Source organism: Maylandia zebra, linkage group LG11 (genome assembly GCF_041146795.1).
Source record: "Maylandia zebra isolate NMK-2024a linkage group LG11, Mzebra_GT3a, whole genome shotgun sequence".
NCBI lineage: Eukaryota > Metazoa > Chordata > Actinopteri > Cichliformes > Cichlidae > Maylandia > Maylandia zebra.
This window is the reverse complement of record NC_135177.1, coordinates 24,196,257-24,216,932: the sequence shown is the minus strand read 5'-3', so window position 1 is coordinate 24,216,932 and position 20,676 is coordinate 24,196,257. Positions and strand designations below refer to the sequence as shown.

The 20,676-nt window shown below is 39.8% G+C and overlaps 3 protein-coding genes across 3 annotated transcripts; 1 reads left to right on the top strand and 2 right to left on the bottom strand.

Annotated features, from left to right (window-relative positions):
- Positions 1–6,191, top strand: tapbpl (TAP binding protein like). Its single transcript, XM_004550787.4, has 8 exons — positions 1–334; positions 635–844; positions 930–1,199; positions 1,295–1,495; positions 2,643–2,810; positions 2,894–2,997; positions 3,398–3,623; positions 4,077–6,191. Exons 1-8 carry the CDS (start codon positions 271–273, stop codon positions 4,142–4,144), a joined length of 1,311 nt encoding a protein of 436 aa, XP_004550844.3. The 5' UTR covers positions 1–270; the 3' UTR covers positions 4,145–6,191.
- A 1,125-nt stretch (positions 6,192–7,316) lies between these two features.
- On the bottom strand, positions 7,317–12,330 carry LOC101477171 (synaptobrevin). The gene is made up of 5 exons (XM_004550786.6): positions 11,579–12,330; positions 10,413–10,560; positions 10,057–10,215; positions 9,596–9,647; positions 7,317–9,228 (listed from the first exon to the last, which is right to left on the bottom strand). Coding segments are annotated over exons 1-5 (378 nt in total). The 5' UTR covers positions 11,581–12,330; the 3' UTR covers positions 7,317–9,211.
- Positions 12,331–13,884: 1,554 nt separating this feature from the next.
- On the bottom strand, positions 13,885–19,129 carry mrpl51 (mitochondrial ribosomal protein L51). The gene is made up of 4 exons (XM_004550785.3): positions 18,939–19,129; positions 18,648–18,750; positions 14,660–14,767; positions 13,885–14,278 (listed from the first exon to the last, which is right to left on the bottom strand). The coding sequence occupies exons 2-4, from the start codon at positions 18,736–18,738 to the stop codon at positions 14,082–14,084; spliced, it is 396 nt and encodes a 131-aa protein (XP_004550842.3). The 5' UTR covers positions 18,739–18,750; positions 18,939–19,129; the 3' UTR covers positions 13,885–14,081.
- Positions 19,130–20,676: the final 1,547 nt, after the last annotated feature.

The following is a 20,676-nucleotide window of genomic DNA, read 5'->3' as shown; positions in this document are numbered from 1 at the left end:
AGTGCGCATGCTCCTGACAAAGAAACAGCTGCACAGACTCTTGAACTACCTTTATTGTTTACTTTTAGATTGCGTTAAATTTAAAGTCCAGCACGTATGATGATCGCCATCGATGGAGTGAAGAACGGATATAAACAACTCTAGGCAGTAAACTCCTGAATAATGCGGTGGTAGTTGTTGAAATCAAAAGTGAAAGTGCTGTGGTGCACTCAGCAGTTATTTGATATCCTTCTAATTTTAATTTACAAAAAAACTGGGAACACTTGCACTATGGTGGGGATGATGATGGTTATTAAAGTCATTTTAACTGGATACCTCATGACGTGCGTTTATGGTAAGAGCATAAATCTCATTGATTAAGCACTGACTGTAGAGACGTGACTGTGAGCTCGACATTAAAGCTTTTAACAGAAGTATTTGCTGATAACCGAAGAGCTCTGAGAAAAGTGGGTATTTTCTGAACCTCTAATTAACAGTATTTAGGTTAAAATGGCAGCAGAATAATAGAAGGGCTCAATATACCGAAACACCTGAGCTCTCTGATCTTTTCTCTCTATTAGTCCAGACAGTGGTTCTATCTTAAATGCTGGTGCACTAAGATTTTTAAGAACTGTTCTTCTTCTTGTTTCTTCAGCTGATGGAGTTGCAGATGTGGTACTCACCTGCACTCTGGTGGAGGAGGGAGTTGGACTTGGTGGAATGGGAGGCGGTCACTTCACTCGGACTCCAGCCACTCTTATTTTACGAGATGTTGCTGTGGGCCCGGACGAATCACTCGAAGAACTCACTCCGTTTGTTCCTCCCTCCATCCCTGATCCAGACCTCCTCCTGTTTGAGGCCAAAGGTTTTTCCCTTGCCACCTCTTTGTGCAAAGTTTCCTCTAATGTAAGCAGGACTCTGTGATGAACTTCTCTTATTCTTTGTAACAGTATCATCTCCTGAGATCCCCAATGCAAACGTGCTGCTCCATGCAGACTGCAATGAGCAGGAAGTGATGTGCGAATTAAGTAGTTACTCTCCTCGGGGATTCGAGGAAAACTCAGATCGGGTCTTTTTCATGGTGTCCCTCAGTGTGGATGAGGTTGACTTCAGCACTGCGCTGATTCTGGAGACCTTGAAGGTGGAGAAAGACGAGTCAACCCTGATGCAAAGCAAGCTGGCTCTTCCTCTCAGCCAGTCAGGAACTCTGCTTACCGACTGTGAGATCCATAGTTTAATATCACATTTTATACGAAGGAGCTTTATATGGTTTTCTTAGATTACACATCATCCTCAAATGTTTTCTACCCCTCAGTGATATTTGTGGTGTTCACCCACATAAAGTCTGTGTCTGCCCCTCTGAGAAGTGATGTTCTCCTCAACTGTGGCTTCAAGCAGCAGGACACGCCATTAGCACAGGAAGTGGGCATTGAGTGGCGTCTGCAGCACAGAGGTAAAGGCAGGAAGGTGCTTGAAATGAAGAGGGCGCTGGATGATACAGAAGGCAGCACGATAGGTGAGCATTGTAGGTGTTAGCAGGTGTATCTGCATGTGTAATGCAGGGTTTGGCAATGAGAACCTACACTGTTTATTTTAATGGCTTTAAGACTGATGCTACTCAGGATGGTGATAGTTCAATAGTGGCATCCCACTTTACAAATATATGTTTAAAAAAAGGGGCTTTGAATGATTGTTTCTAGTGATCTTAGGAGGATCATTTTAGTGACAGTCTTCTGAATGTTTTCAGTGAGTTTCTAGCCATGGGTTTCTTTATGTATGTAAGTTTTGAACCAAATGTCTGATTTTTATTAATTGTTTAGATAATGGTATTGAGACAAGTGGAAAGGAGACTATAATGTCAATTTTTGACTTTTATTTCAGGCCTGTTGTCACCAAAGATGACCTTTAGCATCTTAGCATTTTTACTATGTTTCTGTAAAGTTGCCACAAAAAGTTATCAGAAAGTTAACTCAAAAGTTATTTGAGATTTTAAAAAATATTCATCCGTGGAGAAGCTAGCAAACAGGAAGTGAGGTCATATGAAAAGATTTTTATGGTATTGGAACCAAACTTTATGGATGTATTTAAAGATTACAAGCAAACAAACAAAAAACAAAACAAAACAAAAAACCACTGAAAAAACAAAATGCATCTGTCTTACTACTATTGCCACCTGTAAAATGAAGATAATTTCACCTTCACCCTTTTTGTACCCCACATTGCTGCTTGTAGTTGTATTTGAATAAATAGATTTTAAATAGGTGTACAAGTTTGTTATTTTATAAATAATTCAGGACCTCAGAAGAACTGTTAAAACATATGAAATCACAGGGACAGTGGGTGATCTCAGTCCTGCACCAGCTCCAGTGTCAGTGTACATATAACTAGATTTGGATTTTAATTACATAAAGTTTTTACATGCCTTTTACATGCCTCCTTTAAAAATACATTTATCTTATAGTTTTAAAGGAGGTCATTTAGGAATTAAATATCTTCGTCCTTTACCCACAATTCACCTCTGTGTATTCATGAAATTCTGCTCAGTAGTTTAGTCTTGCTGAATTACTGACAGACAGGCAGATGCCATTAAAGCACACATGTGGAGATGATGTGAAGAGCACGAACTGAAGAAACATCAAACAATTATTATTCTGTCTGTTTAGTGGACGGTGAGAGGGCCGGCTCAAGCATAAATGCTGCCCAGGTTGTTGGTGAGGGTAACGCGTCTTTGACTCTGACCACGCTGAAGGTTGGAGATGAGGGGACCTACATCTGTACAGTCAGTCTTGGTCCTTTCCACTCCCAGCAGGTCGTTCAACTTCGCATTATTCGTAAGTTTCACTCTGATCTTAATCCTCAGCCGTTGTTTTCTTTGATATTCTGTTAATTCTTCTCTCTTACTTTTCCCCCATAGAACCTCCAGATGTTTCCCTCTCAGTCGAGAAGTTGGTTTTAAAGTCAAGTTCGTCCCAGAAATTAAGTTGTCACAGCAGTAAATACTACCCACTGGATTCTCACGTCAGTAATTGTGTTTTGAGATGTAACTGTTACCCATTACTGTTTTGTAACACCATCCTTTTAAACACCAATCTTATTAGTAACTTTAATATATTATCATGTTTATGAAAGGAGATTTTTTTCTCAATCACAATGAAATAGAGGAATTTAATAGAGAAGTTATTGCAGGCCTTAAACCAGCCTCTCTCTCAAAGTCTCTCTAAGGACGCCTGAAAGTGTAGATATTTTTAAACGTACCAATGCTCTTCATCTTGTTAATGAAAAGTGTCTTTATTTGCTGTTTTGATAATAAGTTATCTTCCATATTTATTCATTTGTGTCCTTTTGAATTGCACTAGCTCCTAAGGCTACATTTAATTGAATGACAGGTCATAATTCTCTGCTCTTTTCTGTTTTTTAGATTGAGTGGTTTTCCCTCTCTCCTACGGACACAGAGCCACAGCTCTTTATAGATCAGGGCTCCCTGTCCAGTCATCGGCAGCACGGTGATGGAACGTTCACCCTGTCCTCTCACATAGCTGTGCCTCCCACCACCGTCCCAGGAACCAAAATCATCTGCAAGGTCTCCCACACAGCTCTAGAAGAACCGCTCTTTGTTAGTGTGGTGGTGGAACCTCCTGAGCCTAGTATGTATATCTATTTAACACTTTAAAAAAATTTTTTTTTACCATTATCAAAGGGTTTTCATTATCTTGCTGAGAGTGGAATATAAATAGATGACAAGTCTGACATTGCTATTTTTATATTTTTCTATAGAAAAAAACTCTGGTTCGGTCCTGAGCTAACAAAATCCTACAGTGGAAGTTTTGGTTCAATCATATAGAAACTGGCAGTTGTAGTTAAACCAGGTGTTTTCCACATTTTCAGTTGGCATTTGGGGCCTTGACGTGTTACAAATGTAACAATTTACAGATCACTTTTAGCACCCTTGATGCACAACACTTTGGTTGACTTTGTGGATGAATTCAACATGACAATTTATTTCAGAAACAGTGTAAACATTTTTTTTCTATTATGAGGGTGATTGTATTTATGTCTGATGTTAACCTTATCCACAAAACCTTTGTGTGTCTCCGCAGATTCCTATTGGTGGATACTGGGCTTCCTGATCATCACTGTACTTTTCTTCTATCAGGTCATGGGATAAATTTCACTTACATCATCGTGACTGGAGACTAGAAAGTTTCTTTGTGTCATTTTAGTGTTTAAGTTATTTTTTTTTAGGTATTCCACTGGTTTGTTCAACTCTTCCAGCTTTCTAGAAACTGAAAAACAAAAGTATAGAATAAAATTAGTCTCAGGAGGTTTACAAATGTGTAATATGTGATCAACAGGTGTATACTAAAATTTATAAATGTGTACAATGATTTGTAAGTTTTGAAGACTCACATGCTCTAATCCACACACAAATACAGAGGAATTGGAACACATGGAAAACTAATTTACAAATGGATATATCAAACCTGAATAAACAGTCAGGACACAAATTTTACAGTTCGACTTTATAAATTTGATAATTTGTACTTTTAGAAAGTTTCCTGTAACATTCTTTATATTCTCACATACAGATCTTTAAATATGCATGCATGAATCCTCTGATATGCACAGTGAGGGTTTGAGACTTCACATTGTGATGTTCACATAGTTCCACAAATGTAAGCTGTGTTCAAGTGCTAGAGAAAACAACTGGTACATCTGGGGTTCCAGTGGATTCATATGTGTGCTTGTTTTAGTTACTATGGATTATGTAGGGTGGAGAGACATCTCTATGGCTCGTCCTCTGAAGTGAATCCACAGGTGCTGACAATTTCTTGTATATTTTGATTATATATGATTAAGTTGATATGGATAACAATCTAGGTTACTATATGGCATCTATGTATGTTTCCTAGTCCAGTGTAATGAGCTGTTCTGTTTATTTATGTGTGGATCGAACACCCAAGTAGTGAAAAATTTAATCATTGTGCACATTTGTAAATCTTAATTTACGTTTAATTTATATATCATTTGTAAACATTTGGGAAAAAATTTTGCCCCGTACAAAAAACTTTTTGGGGGGGTGAAAGCTATGCATATGGTAACCGATCTATTTATGACATAGCTGTGAAATTTCTATACATGATACATTTTTTGTTTATTATTTTTAATACCAACCTATTTTTGCACTATGCAAGTTTGAAGCTTGCAATATGCTAAATTGCATTAAAACCCACAGATCACATCCCAAACTATGTTATTCACCAACAGTACAAATTTTATTCATATACGATAACACTGCAATTATACAGTAGCAAACTCCCTTACATGGAATTATTCCCTTCACAGCTTTCAGTATGGTTGTTGTCGGGGGGGCTGTTGTTTGCAGGTAGAAAATAATGGTGTGTAGGGGCAGTAGGCATTTTCATCTTCTGCAGACATGAAAGGTCCACACGATTTGTATTTGAAAGCAGCTAATAGTGCAATTGCACTATGAGTATTTATTACCTGAGACATGGTCTCTGTAATATTTTTGTAAACTATTTACTTTATATTTTTTCCCAGGAGCCCACAAAGGCCCAGAAATTATTTTTTTAAAAGAGCAACAATATTGAAAGCACCTTAAATGAACATAAAGTTGTTTTTCCTTGAATGTAAAATTATGCTTTGAGTATTTGGGGCTTATTTAGACTTTTTTTTTTTGATCAATATAAAGTGGGAAAGGGTTGTTTTTTTCTGTGACTCTACTGAAAAATTGGTATGACTATTTAAACAATCACAGCCTCTTAAATCCCACTTACCTGCTGAATTTACTGTGCATTCAATAATTTAGAAGCCTGGCAGAACTTTGTTTTATATTCTAGTGGAGATCCTGATGCTCCCTGTGACATTTAAGGAGGATGGAGTGATGCTGCCATACAAGCCTTAGTTTGAATGTGTGACTTGGTGTGTAACGTCAGTGAAAGATGGTACATAGACCCAATAAATGTAGATTATTATACTTAAAGTGGGAATTTGAGAAGGTTTTTGTTATACTTCTTATTTTTGGTACTATATATATATTTGTTTTATCCTCCCTTCAGTTTTTGTATGATTTTATTTTATTTTATTGTACCTGTAATATAGAAGGATTATGTAATACTGTGACAATGGTTAAGGAATTTCCACTGATCAATCTTTGTACATTGTGGAATTGATTGAAGTCATTAAAAAAATACAACATCATGAAAAGCTTCATGCTGTTCATAATAAACCCCTCAGTGCAATTACATTTTATTTCTATAGCACCAAATTACAACAAAAGTCTCAAGGTGCTTTATCTTGTAAGGTAAATCCATCCATTCTCTTCTGTTCATCCTTGTCAGAATCCCGGGGAGGCTGGAGCCTATTCAGCTACCACAGTTGTTGGGTACAGCCTGGACAGGGCTAGCACGGAAAGACAGGCAGCCATTTACACTCACACCTATGGACAATTTAGACTCACCAAATTAACCTAACCCCAATAATTACATGTCTTTGGACTGTGGGAGCCACGTGGGAGCCACGTGGGAGAATCCTCATAAACAGAGAGAGAACATGCAAACTCCACGCAGAAGATCCCTGGTCAGACAGTGGACTCGAACCCAGATCCTGTGAGGCAAGTGTTAAAGAACTGGAAAATTGACTTTCATCTGACAAGAGGACTTCGGAGCAACAGTCCATTTCTTCTCTTTTTACCAGAAGACCAAAAAGACACTTTTGACATTGGAACTCATTTCCTAAAGACATCTGTGTGGTGACAGAGACCTCCATCCACTCCTTGTGAAGCTCTTGCAGGTTTTTGAACCAACCTTTCTTAACAATCCTCTCAAACCTGGAGTCACCTCTGTCGCTTTTGCCACAATTTTCCCTTGCAGTCAATTTTCTATAAAGATGCTTCTTTACAGCACTGTGTGAACAGCCAGCCTTTTCAGCAGTGACATCTTGTGGCTTGCCCTCCGTATAGAGGCTGCTCATGATCATCATCTGGACAACAATCACGCCAGCAATCTTCCCCATGATTGTGGTTGTGTGTATTGAACTAGAACAAAAGATGCATATTATTTACAGTATACTGTGTGACTAATAATTTACTCAAACTCTAAATGAAATATTCTAATAATTTGTGAAAGTGGATTTCTGATTTTTGAGACCTAAACATCAAAAGTAAAACGATAAAGGCTTAGAATATTACAATTAATGTCAAATATATAAAGAAATTAAATTATGAAAATTTTGATTTTGTTGAGGAAAAAACTTTTCATTATAATCTTTTAGTTTTTTAGATGCTATAACACGACCAAAGGATATAATCAAAGTCAGTATGTAGTCACTTCATGATTTCTTTATTGGCATCAGCAAAAAGTGGTAAACATGCATTTGTTCTCCTAAATCCAGTTGCATCTCTTCCAGTAGTTCCAAGTAAATCACAAAACATCTTCTCATGAACCATGTTAACTATCTAATAATATTGCTGCACAGTATCATTAGATAATTTTGGCTAACCGCTACAATTATGCATAAATGCCCTTTGCGTTTTATCAACCCTGAATATCAGTCCAAAGTAAGGAAAATAAACTTCATATCCTACAGCCCCTCAAAAAACTTGAAAGAATTTATAAACCTGTTTTCAGGAGCGTAAACTGACAGATGTGTACTATAGTTCTACTCATACAACACGAATAATACTAAGTTTTCATTTTTCACTACAGTAGCAGTTTGTTTGCAGTCTCTGGATATTATTTTACTGTCCAACACAAGTGATCTTAACAAAATGTTGGCAAACTCTTGAGCATTGTTGCATTGCATAAGCAGTAATTATCAGATCAGAAAGACATTGTACATAGGTCCTTTAAACCACTAAGAAAAAAAATGTACAGTCGGCAGTAAGGTTCAGAAATGGCAGATACACAGGTTACACAAAAAGGCAAAACTACGGACACCGTTTGCCATGCAGGTTAGAAACAAAAGCTTCACACTGGCCGTTATCATACTGTCGATGACAGATGGGTGCTTTTATGTGAGTCAGCAGTGACGGTGGGACGACCAGGTGGCTCAGGGTTTCTAAAATCATATCCTCTTTCCTCTTTTCCTGCTTTCTGGACAACTTAAACAACAATTAAACACTTTGACAGCACAACTCTCAAAATAACTATATGTCTCTACCTGTTTGAAATGTGGCGCTACACATTCATCTGTCTATGGCTGGGACTCTCTGCAAATCAGAATTAAGAGGCCTTCCTCTGGACTGAAGCAGTTAGTTCATGTATTCGTTAGATTGTCTGTAAGTGCCTGCTCGTGTGACTTAATTGCTGTGCATATTATTACTAAAATGCCACCTCTATGCCTGTGGTATAAACATTCTGCTTTTTCAGTCCGGATTTAAATTTTTACCTATTTATGCAGTAGAAATGTGTTGCAGTACTCCTACTACCTTTCCCTGAATCACTTCCTCCTTTCCTAAACTCTCACACAGTCTCTTTCCCTATTTTGCATTTCTCTTTTCTTGTTATCACTGGAGGTTGCAGAAAAAAAAGACTTAAGTGAGTGAAAGTTAGACAGGAAAGGGAAAAAAATACCAATCAAAGCCTACCAGGTAAAAGTGGAAGAAAGCTTTTAGCTACAATGCTTTGGATCACAGATACACACAAGCACAAACAACAGAAACTAGCATAATCTTAATCTAACATGACCTTGTGTTAGTAAGTAGCAACTGTGGAAGTAGCAGACAGAAGATGTGTGTTAGTTATGCATGTCAGTATCAATTTACAAATGTTGAACTCTCAAAAAAACGTCATATGAATAAGCTTTGGCGTACTCGGTGTAGAAAGACTCTTCTGTACACCCCCCACCAGCGTGCTTAGCCCCACGTGTTCTCCCTCTACCTTCTTTCCTTTTCTTCCTTCCTTCCTCTTTTGACTCTGCCTGCTGTGTCCTTCAATAATACATGAGCTGCAGAGGCAGCGGAGAGTGAGCAAGAATTCAAGTCAAAACAGTGGAAGAAAGCAGCAAGGAAAGGGAGGGAAAGAGGACGAAGAGAGCAGAGACATCTATAAACACTAATGTAATGTTTAAGTGCAAGATGGTTTGATGGAAGACTGTGTGAAGAGAGGAAGGAGAGGACTGACAAAATTGAGGAGCAGCGCTTGGGTTTCTTTTTTTGCCTCTCCCCTCTCATATTATCCTCAAGTCCATATTCATCTGTACTGATGAGCTGAGCTCAGTGGAAGAAGTATACTGTGAATTAAAGAGAGAGGGAAAGAAGTAATTAGTTTAATGGGTCTGGCAACACGTCATTAAAACTAAACGGGCAGAGGACACACTGACCTCTCCTTATGCAGGAATGTGGGGTTGTTAAAGACGAAATAATATTATGCTAGTGTTGTCTTATATGTATAATATTGATGGGTTTTTTTACATTAATAAAAAACCCCATCAGTATCAGTTCTAACACTGATGTATTAGTGATTTCTAAATTTCTCACGTGTGCAAGTGGAAATAGCCATGCTGAGTGGGAAGTCAACGCATGATGATTATCTACATTTTGAAAGTAATCAGTTAATTGTGGAAATTTTTGCATCGGTGTCAGAATGAAACTACTTACAGAATATGATTCCAACCACAATAACTCCAATGATACCCATCATGATCATCATCTGAAAAAAAGAGATGAAAATTTTAGACTTCATCCTTTTACAGAAGAATACACGAAGCTGTGTTTTTAGGGTTTCACTATGTTCAAACAGAATAGAAACCAATCTGAACCACAAAACAAAACAATTATGACACTTAAAAGGCTCTTTGTGTTTGTTGTGGCTTAGTTATACAATCCCCTCAGTGTTTAGAGTGAAAACTCCACAATAGCAGATGCCTTTCTCCCATTTCCCCTGAGGTATCACTTCAGTGCTCTATAGCAGCTCATTAACAAATTCCTATGTTGTCCTCTATTCTCTCTGCATGCCAGAACACATACTAATAGGAATTTGTTCATTCTAAGTCAGATGATACCATAGGTTTCTCTCTGTTTTACCAATCTGTGTAAAGGAGCCACAGTAATGCGCCCACCTTGCAGTTCTTCCACCAGTACTTGTTTTTTAGCTTGGCTGCGCAGCTTTCAAACTGGGAGGCTCCAGCTTGGAGAGCGTCCGCTCTGTCATCCAGCTCTGAAAGCTTCTGGTCCCTTTCCAAAACCTTGTCCACATTCACCCGCATGATATCCACCACCTAGACCAATCCAGCAAGGATGAGAGAGCATTTTTTTTTTTTTTTTTTGGGGGGGGGGGGGTAGTAAAGGAGGAAAATAGATGGGAATGTCGTTTTCGTAAGTGGTAATTCTTCTGCAGTTTGTTGCTCATGCATATTTTACATCAGTGACTTTCTACACAGAATGCATTCTGACCCAGAAGCTCAGAACAGCTCACCTCTTCCACTTGGGCCTGAGTCTGTTGTAGCCTGCGGTTGCTGCTGGTATTGGGAGGGCCAGGAGGTGCGCCAGCTGGGGCTCCATCTGCGCCAGGGGCACCTGGAGCTCCAGGAGCTCCAGCTGGTGGGGCAGCATCTGGGGCAGACCTGACCAAGCACAACAATGAGAGTTTTGTGAGAGAAAGAATTGGATGAAGTCAGAACATTTCACATTCAACAATGGATAGGTTTTTATAAAAATCTGAAAAGAAACTTGAAATATGCTGAGAAGGAAAAATGCCCTGTCTAAAGGCTTGAAAGAGTCAAGAGTGTAATTTGCAGGAAGGGAACCTGCAAATCGCAAACGTAGGCAGAGATGTTAGCAAGAAATGATGAACTAATGGGTCAGTGAGAAAGGGGCGCATAAGAGAGAGTGGGGGAGAGGTTTTTAAAAAAGCTATGTAGGCCACAGGATGGCGGTGGATGAGTAAAGAGAGAGAACGTTTTGGGGAGGAAGAAAAAGAGAAGGCAGATGTTGCTCATGATGGATTACAGAGAGATGGTTGGAAGTGAAAAGAAAAGGTGAGGCAGAACTGAGGAAACGGTTAATCCAGCAGGAGGGGAGAGGAAGGACAATTAAACCTGAGCAAAAAACCTCTGCAGAGGCAGCTGCCAGTTTAATATATGATAAACTAACTCCTGCAGGATGAAAATTTACAATATTTTTAAGAGAAATTCTGCATTAAGGAAGCTACTGATAACCCAGTTTCCTTTAAAAATTCACGTTTTACAGCATTAAACAGATGATGACCCCCAAGTCCCACAAAAACCTTGTAACTCATCCAGCACCACAAAACACGCTGCTTTCTATTAAATCTGACACAAAAACATCCAAAACAACTCATTCAGCCCCGTCTCGGGCTTTGTATGAGACAGAAGTCAACCTCTGAATACATAATTCAGCGAAGCAGTGATGGAATATTTTTCGCTTGCGTCAGCAAAAACCCTTCAAGCTGAAAGTAAATCATCTCACTTCGGACCGCCAGTGGAAGAAAATAAAGAAATGAACACGTTTCAATGTGGGTTCTTCCGCCACCACATATTAGATATCTGCTTTTGTTGTTTTTTTTTTTCTTTTTTTTTCATTTTTTTAAGAGCGCAATGGAAAAGCCGCATTAATACTCACATCTTCTATGCAGCTGTTTGAACTGACTCACGGGCAGCGGAGGAGGGGTGACTGGCTGTGAGGCAGGAGGGTCTGAAGTACAAAGCGAGAGAGAAAAAAACCCCAAAAAGACAGAAGAGACGAAAAAGCGGAGGCACGTGTGCAAAGGAAAGTCCAGATGCTTAATTAGTAAACAGACTGAAGTGGCGCACTGACAGTAAACTGAGGCGGAGGCTCTTGGCGCAGTGGAGCCGATCTAGCGATGCTTTTATACTGCAAGCCGTCACCAAAAGTACTGCAATACTGAGACACGTATACAGGTCGGGTGATAATTCACTGTGTGACCAGATTAGTGGGCAGGGAATGAAAAAGGAGCGATGCCAGCTCAGGAAGGAAGTACTTCCAAATTATAATCCATGCAAAAGAAATCCACGGATGTTTGTATTCTTGCAGAGCTGCATCCGGCTCCTCCAAGTGATGCTCCCCTCCTAGATCCTGAGACGCAGCACTGATTGGCTGGTTGTTGAGTTGCCTCTTCTGAAAGCTACTGACAGAATACCTGCGATTGAAATAAAATAATAATAATAACAACAATAAAGGGGGAAAGTGCAGTCACAGGAAATCGGTTGTCTCTGATTGCCTCCTTCACTCTCTCTCTCACTGCGCGCTGTATGCGAGGTACGCGAGTTTTGTCCGTGCAAAGTGGCTCTGTGGGCAACTGCAATAATGCGTCTCTGCTCCTGCCTTCACCACTTGGACTCGTAACGACAGTGCGGCACCCCCTCCCCTCCCTCCCTCTCTCTCCCCTCACACTTTGCAGTACTGCAGCTCTGTGTCGGATAGGGCGGCGGGACGACACTGCGGTACCGTGAATGCCTACAGAGTGTTGACTCGACTGTTTCCTCCCTGGCCTGGGATTCTCCCAGCTCCCTCCTCTTTCTGATCCTGTATCCCATTTCCCTTTGCAACGGCTTTCGTTTGAAAACTAATGGAGTCCTACATCTGAGCCTACCTCTACTATGCTTATATTTTGAATCAAATCTTATGCATATTAAAGTGAGCGGAATTAGAAAAAGCCTCACGGGAAATAAAAAAGGTCAGTAGAGCAATGAAGTGAAACATACTAGAATGTGACGCTCTTCAGATGTTAAAAAGAAAATTACAGTTAAGCAGTATGTCCAAAAGGTCTTGTTTAGGATGTCACATTTAGTCTCAATGAGACTAAATGTGACCTTTTCAAGGTTCCTTACAATAACTTGCATTTGTCTAAGCTGCAAGAACAGCTTTGAAGAGTTTATTCAAAATTTGATGACGTATATGGAGAAAAATTAAGAAGTAATCTGTTTTGCAAATACATTTGCTTTTTGTCCCATGACACTATGGAGACAGATGTTTTTTTGCACACTGGGGAAGTGCTTTCCCTGTTTTAACACAAGTGCCCACATGAGGAACTTCACCTGCACTGAGCCTCCACCTCCACCCTATCAAACACCCTGGGAGTGAACTGGAGTGTGGGAAAAAGCCTTCTTATGGTTGAACACCAATGAGCGAGCTCAGCAGTGCTCTGGAGTAGGAGAAAATTGCTGCATGCAGAGTCCACTGTCTCACTGAAACTCTTCTCAGACAATGGAGTCCCATTAGCCTTGAAATGGTAGATCATGTGCATTATGTTTAGGCATTTCCATTGTTTCAGACACAACATTAAAACCATCTGCCTAATATTTTGATCCTAAAAAACGAACAAACAAAAAAACACCAACCCCACAGAAACTCTGAGGCTGTCCTGTGGCTTCTGTGAAACCTGTATTGGATTAGCTTGGGGGAGTTTGGGGAGCAAGTTTGCAGAGCACACTAACACTTCTATTGTGGAGGACCTTGGCTAAAAGCTTGGTTTGTAACAATGTAATACCTTTGGTGGCACATGCCAAAGTAACATCATAGTACAATCAGGACCCAAACTTACCCATCAGCTTACTGCGATAACGAGATGATCAACAGGCGAGGCAAATGTATTCACACAGCACAAAGACTAGTCATTCAAGGTCCTTTACAAGGTGAAACTATTACTCGCTTCACTTGATAAAAGTTAAAGCTCTGAAAGTTTCTCAGACCTCAAACTAACTCAAGAAACCCTCCAAATGATTTTTGTATTAAACGTCTGAATTTATCAGTTACTTCAACAGGTCATTTCATCCTAAGCTTTTTCTGACTTTTGCACTAGAGCCTATTTTCACAAAGTAATCCCATGATATCATTTTTAATTACAGACTGACTAGTTCAGCTTTATCTGAATGTTCGTTGGGTCTCGAGGAATAAAAAGCCACAAATTCCAGTCCATTTAAAATTTATTTTCAGGTTTTAGTAGCATTTATTTTGAATCAGTTACTGATAAGAAATGAATAATGCACATTCAGTCTGAAACACACAATAACCTAGAAAAATGGAAACAGAGCACAGTGACAGCATGAAATCACACCAACAGACTGACACAGTCCTTCTTGGCTGCTCTGCACTTTGTTCAGCATTAGCGATGTTTGCCAGTGCGGTTGAAGCGTCTATAGAGGAAGCGTATCCTCTTTTCCAAGTTGTGCCTGTCCTGAGTCATCATTCTGTCTCCCACCATCTTCTTTTTTCTAATTGCCCGCTGCAGTTCATTACCTTTGAAAGCTTTCAGCCAGCAGGGGGCAACAATTAGGTCTTTAGGATGAGCTTTAAAGTCCCCTGTAGAAAGAGCACGAAGAGAGAGAGACAGTTTATGTGAAAGAAAAAAAAAAAGTGTACTGTGGGAGAGGCAAAACTGGTCAAATGAACAGCAAAGCAAGGCACCATATCAGATTAAATGTCGGATCATCATAGATTTGTTCACCTACGCTCATACCCAGCTTATCTTATCACACCATCTCCTGCCAATTTACTGTGCGGATGTTGAGAATACTGTAAGACTGTATGCACACACGCACACGCGCACACGCACACGCACACACACACAGTCAGCCCTTAAGACAAGTTAAGTTACTCATTATGACTTAGAAACAGCAAACTAACCATCCAACAGTTGTACAGTACATCCTCTTAATTTTCTTGGATGCTGAGGATACTCACCCAAGATTCCTATGTTATCATAAACTCCATACATGCTCCTCTTCTCAGTCCATCTGTCCACCTTTTTCGGCTGAGGGATGGCGTGCATCCTGATCTGACAGCATGTACCTGAAAACAGCACACAGTAGCACAAAGTGCTTGTTCACATTTGGGGAAAATAGTCTATTTTGTTCTCTAAACAATTTGCAGATTACTCGATGTGCTCATTCACATTAAATGATTCAAATCAAAGGTATCAAATACAAAAGCTAATGTACACTTTATGCACCATGATGTTCACAGACTCAATGAATCAGCATATATATGGCTCCATACATACAGTACAAATAAACACATAACATTTCTTCTACTCCCAGACAATTAAATTATTTGAAAATATTTAACATCCAGGTTACTAGAAAATTATAAGAATAACTTTACCAGGTAGCCATATTGGAACAGATGTTTACTAATGACTCAATAGATACCAGAGAAGCTTTTTAAACACACTCATGGGAAAAGTGTGATTCGTGCACCGCAGGTCCGGGGTGGTTTGAGTTTGTTCTGTTTCTTGTTGAGGAAAATATAACTGTTGTTCTTGACAGCAGAGGTCGCTCACGACTTCAATTTCTATGTGAACCTAATTTTTTGTCTTGTTTATTTGGTAACGTGTAATTGCTTAGAGCTTTAAAAAGGTCGTGTTCATATCGTGCTGGTCTGACTTGTGGACGACATTTAAATGATTCGAACATGCGTGACTTTATTTGAACAAATAAAATGAGGCAGTGCAAAGAGTAAGCAGGTCGTCTTTTTGGAGTCCACATAAATGTTTCTACACAAAATATCAGATGCGACAAATGCTCATATAAAAACATGTTGGAATGTGGAATGTTCAGTGAAGCAGGCAGATAGAGCAGATATTCCTTTTACTAGCTCATCTTTAAGTTATCTTAATTATATCCTACAAGTGTCCAACTGTTCCCGGTGAACATTTCATCATGATATTGAATGGAATATGCTAACACACCATGTGTTTGTCGGGCAGTGTAGGCCCATTTCTACTGAGCTGAGAGCGACTAAAAAGTGAGAATGGAGGGAATGATTCATGAATATCCATCACAGCACGCATCAGCATCATAGCTTCAATGTCCTCTTTCTCACAACTGATGATGATGTTGATGATCATGAGAGGTAGTGTCGTTAACTAGAGGTTGTAAACACAACTAACTGGCAGTGACGGAGTGATGACAGGGTGGCTTGGGGTTGCAGTTTTGCCGCCTCAGCTTCAAAGAAACAACTCAGGCTTCTGTAAATGACACTGATGATATTTCTGAACAACAAACACTCGGTGTGGAGAAAATGTTTTTTTATATATAGATATAGATAGATATGCAGTTTTGGACTATTGGACAATTTCTGGTCTTTTTTTATTTTATGCTAACTGTGCATACTTTTTACCTTACAGTGGCACATATTACACTAACAGTGTAAAGAGTGACATAAAATCCACAGTCTGTGCACTACTCTCAAAAACAGTGCTTAAATGAGGCCAGCCTACATTAAAACTACCCTGCATTTGGAGAAAAATATATAAAGAAAAATCTGTCAAACTTATAACTCTTAAAATGCCTTAAAATAAAAATAAATACAATAAAAGTTCAATTCATGTCACCATAATTTAACCCAAACAACAGAAATGCCTCCCCTTTTTAACCCCTACTCCCATTTTTTTTGGGTGAAATTACAGTGAAATTCCCACTCAAATCAAATTTAGAGAGGTTATGCACTGACTGGACAAAAATCCCCTTTTTCTGATTTATCAAGCTATCTTAACTCTTTCCCCCACACCTGTATGTGTTTTGAATCCCATATATACGCACATAAAATAAAAGATTACGTTTAATAACCATTAAAATGTGTTCCAGGTTTTTCTAATGAATAGCCCTAGTAATACCACGTAGGAAGAGATTAACCCCACTAACTTCTGATGGACATCTAGTCATTTTGTTCAGGAAGCCCTATATACAGTGGGGCAAAAAAGTATTTAGTCAGCCACCGATTGTGCAAGTTCCCCCACCTAAAATGATGACAGAGGTCAGTAATTTTCACCAGAGGTACACTTCAACTGTGAGACAGAATGTGAAAAAAAAAAAAAAAAAATCCATGAATCCACATGGTAGGATTTGTAAAGAATTTATTCGTAAATCAGGGTGGAAAATAAGTATTTGGTCAATAACAAAAATACAACTCAATACTTTGTAACATAACCTTTGTTGGCAATAACAGAGGTCAAACGTTTACTATAGGTCTTTACCAGGTTTGCACACACAGTAGCTGGTATTTTGGCCCATTCCTCCATGCAGATCTTCTTGAGAGCAGTGATGTTTTGGGGCTGTCGCCGAGCAACACGGACTTTCAACTCCCGCCACAGATTTTCTATGGGGTTGAGGTCTGGAGACTGGCTAGGCCACTCCAGGACTTTCAAATGCTTCTTACGGAGCCACTCCTTTGTTGCCCGGGCGGTGTGTTTTGGATCATTGTCATGTTGGAAGACCCAGCCTCGTTTCATCTTCAAAGTTCTCACTGATGGAAGGAGGTTTTGGCTCAAAATCTCACGATACATGGCCCCATTCATTCTGTCCTTAACACGGATCAGTCGTCCTGTCCCCTTGGCAGAAAAACAGCCCCATAGCATGATGTTTCCACCCCCATGCTTCACAGTAGGTATGGTGTTCTTGGGATGCAACTCAGTATTCTTCTTCCTCCAAACACGACGAGTTGAGTTTATACCAAAAAGTTCTACTTTGGTTTCATCTGACCACATGACATTCTCCCAATCCTCTGCTGTATCATCCATGTGCTCTCTGGCAAACTTCAGACGGGCCTGGACATGCACTGGCTTCAGCAGCGGAACACGTCTGGCACTGCGGGATTTGATTCCCTGCCGTTGTAGTGTGTTACTGATGGTGACCTTTGTTACTTTGGTCCCAGCTCTCTGCAGGTCATTCACCAGGTCCCCCCGTATGGTTCTGGGATCTTTGCTCACCGTTCTCATGATCATTTTGACCCCACGGGATGAGATCTTGCGTGGAGCCCCAGATCGAGGGAGATTATCAGTGGTCTTGTATGTCTTCCATTTTCTGATGATTGCTCCCACAGTTGATTTTTTCACACCAAGCTGCTTGCCTATTGTAGATTCACTCTTCCCAGTCTGGTGCAGGTCTACAATACTTTTCCTGGTGTCCTTCAAAAGCTCTTTGGTCTTGGCCATGGCGGAGTTTGGAGTCTGACTGTTTGAGGCTGTGTCAGGTGTCTTTTATACAGATGATGAGTTCAAACAGGTGCCATTCATACAGGTAACGAGTGGGGGACAGAAAAGCTTCGTACAGAAGACGTTACAGGTCTGTGAGAGCCAGAGACTTTCCTTGTTTGAGGTGATCAAATACTTATTTTCCACCCTAATTTACGAATAAATTCTTTACAAATCCTACCATGTGGATTCATGGATTTTTTTTTTCACATTCTGTCTCTCACAGTTGAAGTGTACCTCTGGTGCAAATTACTGACCTCTGTCATCATTTTAAGTGGGGGAACTTGCACAATCGGTGGCTGACTAAATACTTTTTTGCCCCACTGTATGACAGAAACCGCTCGGGTCAGAAAAGAGAAACAGGGCTAATAGGGGTCCAAGGAGGAAAGAGTTAAAATCCCTATACAACTTTGAAAGCTTGATTTCATGAGATCCCATCCCTAAGATAGTTTGAGTCTAACTTGTTTTTTGTTACTGAAATCAAGAAAATTCATGCAGGCACACGCAGAATGTCACATTCACACCGACATTCGTACAAACATGTTTTAATCTGCGCCAAGTGCATGCTGTCTTATTTCCAAGGATACTTTGGCCGAAGCAATCAGGGGTCAAACCAGAAATCTTCCGAGTAATAGACGACTTGCTTTACTTCCTGAGTTCAGGTTACCAGTTGCTACTGGAACCAGTGAGACAACTCACCTGTAGAAATGGTCCTGACGGTGTGCAGCAGCGTCCCAGCAGACTGACAGTAGGACGCCCCAGCTCTCAGCAGACCTCCCAGCAGAGACATGTCCACAGTTTTCTGCCAGAAGTTGTTAACAGATCATTTAGATGAAACTTGAAGTCAACGCTCATAAAATTCAGAGTATTTTTTAAAGTTTACTGTTCCTTCTTTAAACACGGCATCAGTTTCTTTAACCATCTTTACGGTGACCCTTAGCTTTAGCTTCAGCTAGCACATTACATCGAAGTCAGTGTTTCGACCATTACCTGTTTCCACGCGTGTTCAGAATCTTATGCCACTCGAGTCCTTTGTTTATATCGCAGCTAAGGATCACTTACGAACATGCAACGCTTTAAAATGTTTGTTATTGACGCTTCGACATGCTCTGTGTGGCGGCTTCCATCTTTACTCTGTGTCCCATAATTCAACGCGGCAGTACCGTGTTGTCTGTAGAGAAGCGCAAAGGAAGAGTTTTATTATTGTCTTTGCAACTTTTTACTACGAATTCTACCCAGTAGGGGGAGATAGGCCTGTCGATACCCGAGTAAATAGGTAAGTTAAGTTTATTTAAAGCGCTTTATACAGAAAACTGGGAATAATCACAATAAACATTAAAACTGTTAAAAGTGATAGAGAATTAAAAAAACAGTTATACAAATAATAACAAAAGAAGATCAATAGAAGGCCTGGCTAAGCCTTGTTCTTAAAGGAGTCTACAGAGCATTACATGTTTTAATATATCTAAAAGTAATTTTCAATTAAAAGTTAAATGCCAGGTGAGGAGAAATCAGAAGTTGGAGAGAATGGCACTCACTAGGATTTAGTTATGTGAAATGTGTTTAACATCTGTTGTATTTACTTTTCGAACAAAACAGAATAAAACTGAATGCCTTTATTTGTGTTTCTACAGATAACGAGCGTCTTCCTGAGCCGTGCACAAGTGAGACACATTAAGCAGAAAAACTTCAAGCAACTTCTAAAAAAAGCCTTGCTTTAACAAAATTTAAAAATATATAAACGGGATAGAAATTAGAAAAATAGGACAGGTATAAGTTAAAATCCACACACACCATACACATTTATGAATTTATGAACACACACGCAAATATCACCTGTGAAGTCCTTGGCGATATTGCACAAGGATGCTGTGCGTGGCGGCAGTGTGCAGTTTAATGCAGGCCTTTATTGATCTCTAGCACCATCCAAGTGGCAACAGAAAGAAAAGGTGGTTGCCAGGATGAGAAGAGTCCTTGTTGTTGTTTGTGGCACGACTTGTAGCTGTGCTTCTAGCTGAGTGACAGTGGTTTTCTTTTCTGATGTTTTGTTTCTGTCAACGGCCTTTTTGTCATCTCCAGTGAAGATGGTATTTCACACCAAAATGCCATAGTGGAGTAGAATAACACCAGCAGCTGTTTGGTCAGCTTGTTTCTCCTCACTGTGCTTAAGATACAGCTCTGCACGGTTTTCTTAAAGTCCTGTTTGTGCTGAGGAATTTAAAGTTGGAACATTTTCCACATTGTCTCCACCTTTGTTCAATGGAGCAGGATTCTCTTTCTGTCTGCTGAAGCTGATGATCATCTGTTTTGTTTTGGAGGTGTTAAACGCCAGGTTATTGATGGAACAACATCAGTCGCTTTGCAAATCATGCCTGTAAACAGCCTCATAACAATTACGTGCAACCCTGTGGTGTCATCTGCAAGCTGAGTGCAGTGGGTTGGTGTGAAATCGTGGGTGCACAAGGAGTAGAGAAGTGTGTTTAGCTTTCAGCCCCGAGGGGCTTCTGTGCTGGGAAACTGTTGCTGTTTTGTTATGAAACATCTGCATGTGAAGTCTATGTGCAACATAATTATATATGTGTCCTGATGTTCACATTCAGCCGCCCTCCTATAAGTTCGTACAACACTGGACTTTACGGTAAAAAGGGACTGAAAAGCAGAAAATAAGACAGGTGAATTCTTGCACTGAAAAAAATCTGGGGGAAAAAAGAATACATTTTATTGCAAA

Bases quoted from the DNA above. Each gene is read 5' to 3' on its own strand.
- tapbpl (XM_004550787.4), top strand. From the start codon at position 271: ATGGTGGGGATGATGATGGTTATTAAAGTCATTTTAACTGGATACCTC. The intron at 1,496-2,642 runs GTGAGCATTGTA...CTGTCTGTTTAG, and splicing joins TACAGAAGGCAGCACGATAG to TGGACGGTGAGAGGGCCGGC. The intron at 2,811-2,893 runs GTAAGTTTCACT...TTTCCCCCATAG, and splicing joins CGTTCAACTTCGCATTATTC to AACCTCCAGATGTTTCCCTC.
- LOC101477171 (XM_004550786.6), bottom strand. The intron at 10,216-10,412 runs GTGAGCTGTTCT...GGATTGGTCTAG, and splicing joins CTCAGGCCCAAGTGGAAGAG to GTGGTGGATATCATGCGGGT. The intron at 9,648-10,056 runs GTGGGCGCATTA...TCTTTTTTTCAG, and splicing joins ACTGGTGGAAGAACTGCAAG to ATGATGATCATGATGGGTAT.
- mrpl51 (XM_004550785.3), bottom strand. From the start codon at position 18,738: ATGTCTCTGCTGGGAGGTCTGCTGAGAGCTGGGGCGTCCTACTGTCAG. The intron at 14,768-18,647 runs GTGAGTTGTCTC...TGCTGTTTTCAG, and splicing joins CGTCAGGACCATTTCTACAG to GTACATGCTGTCAGATCAGG. The intron at 14,279-14,659 runs GTGAGTATCCTC...CTCTTTCTACAG, and splicing joins TGATAACATAGGAATCTTGG to GGGACTTTAAAGCTCATCCT.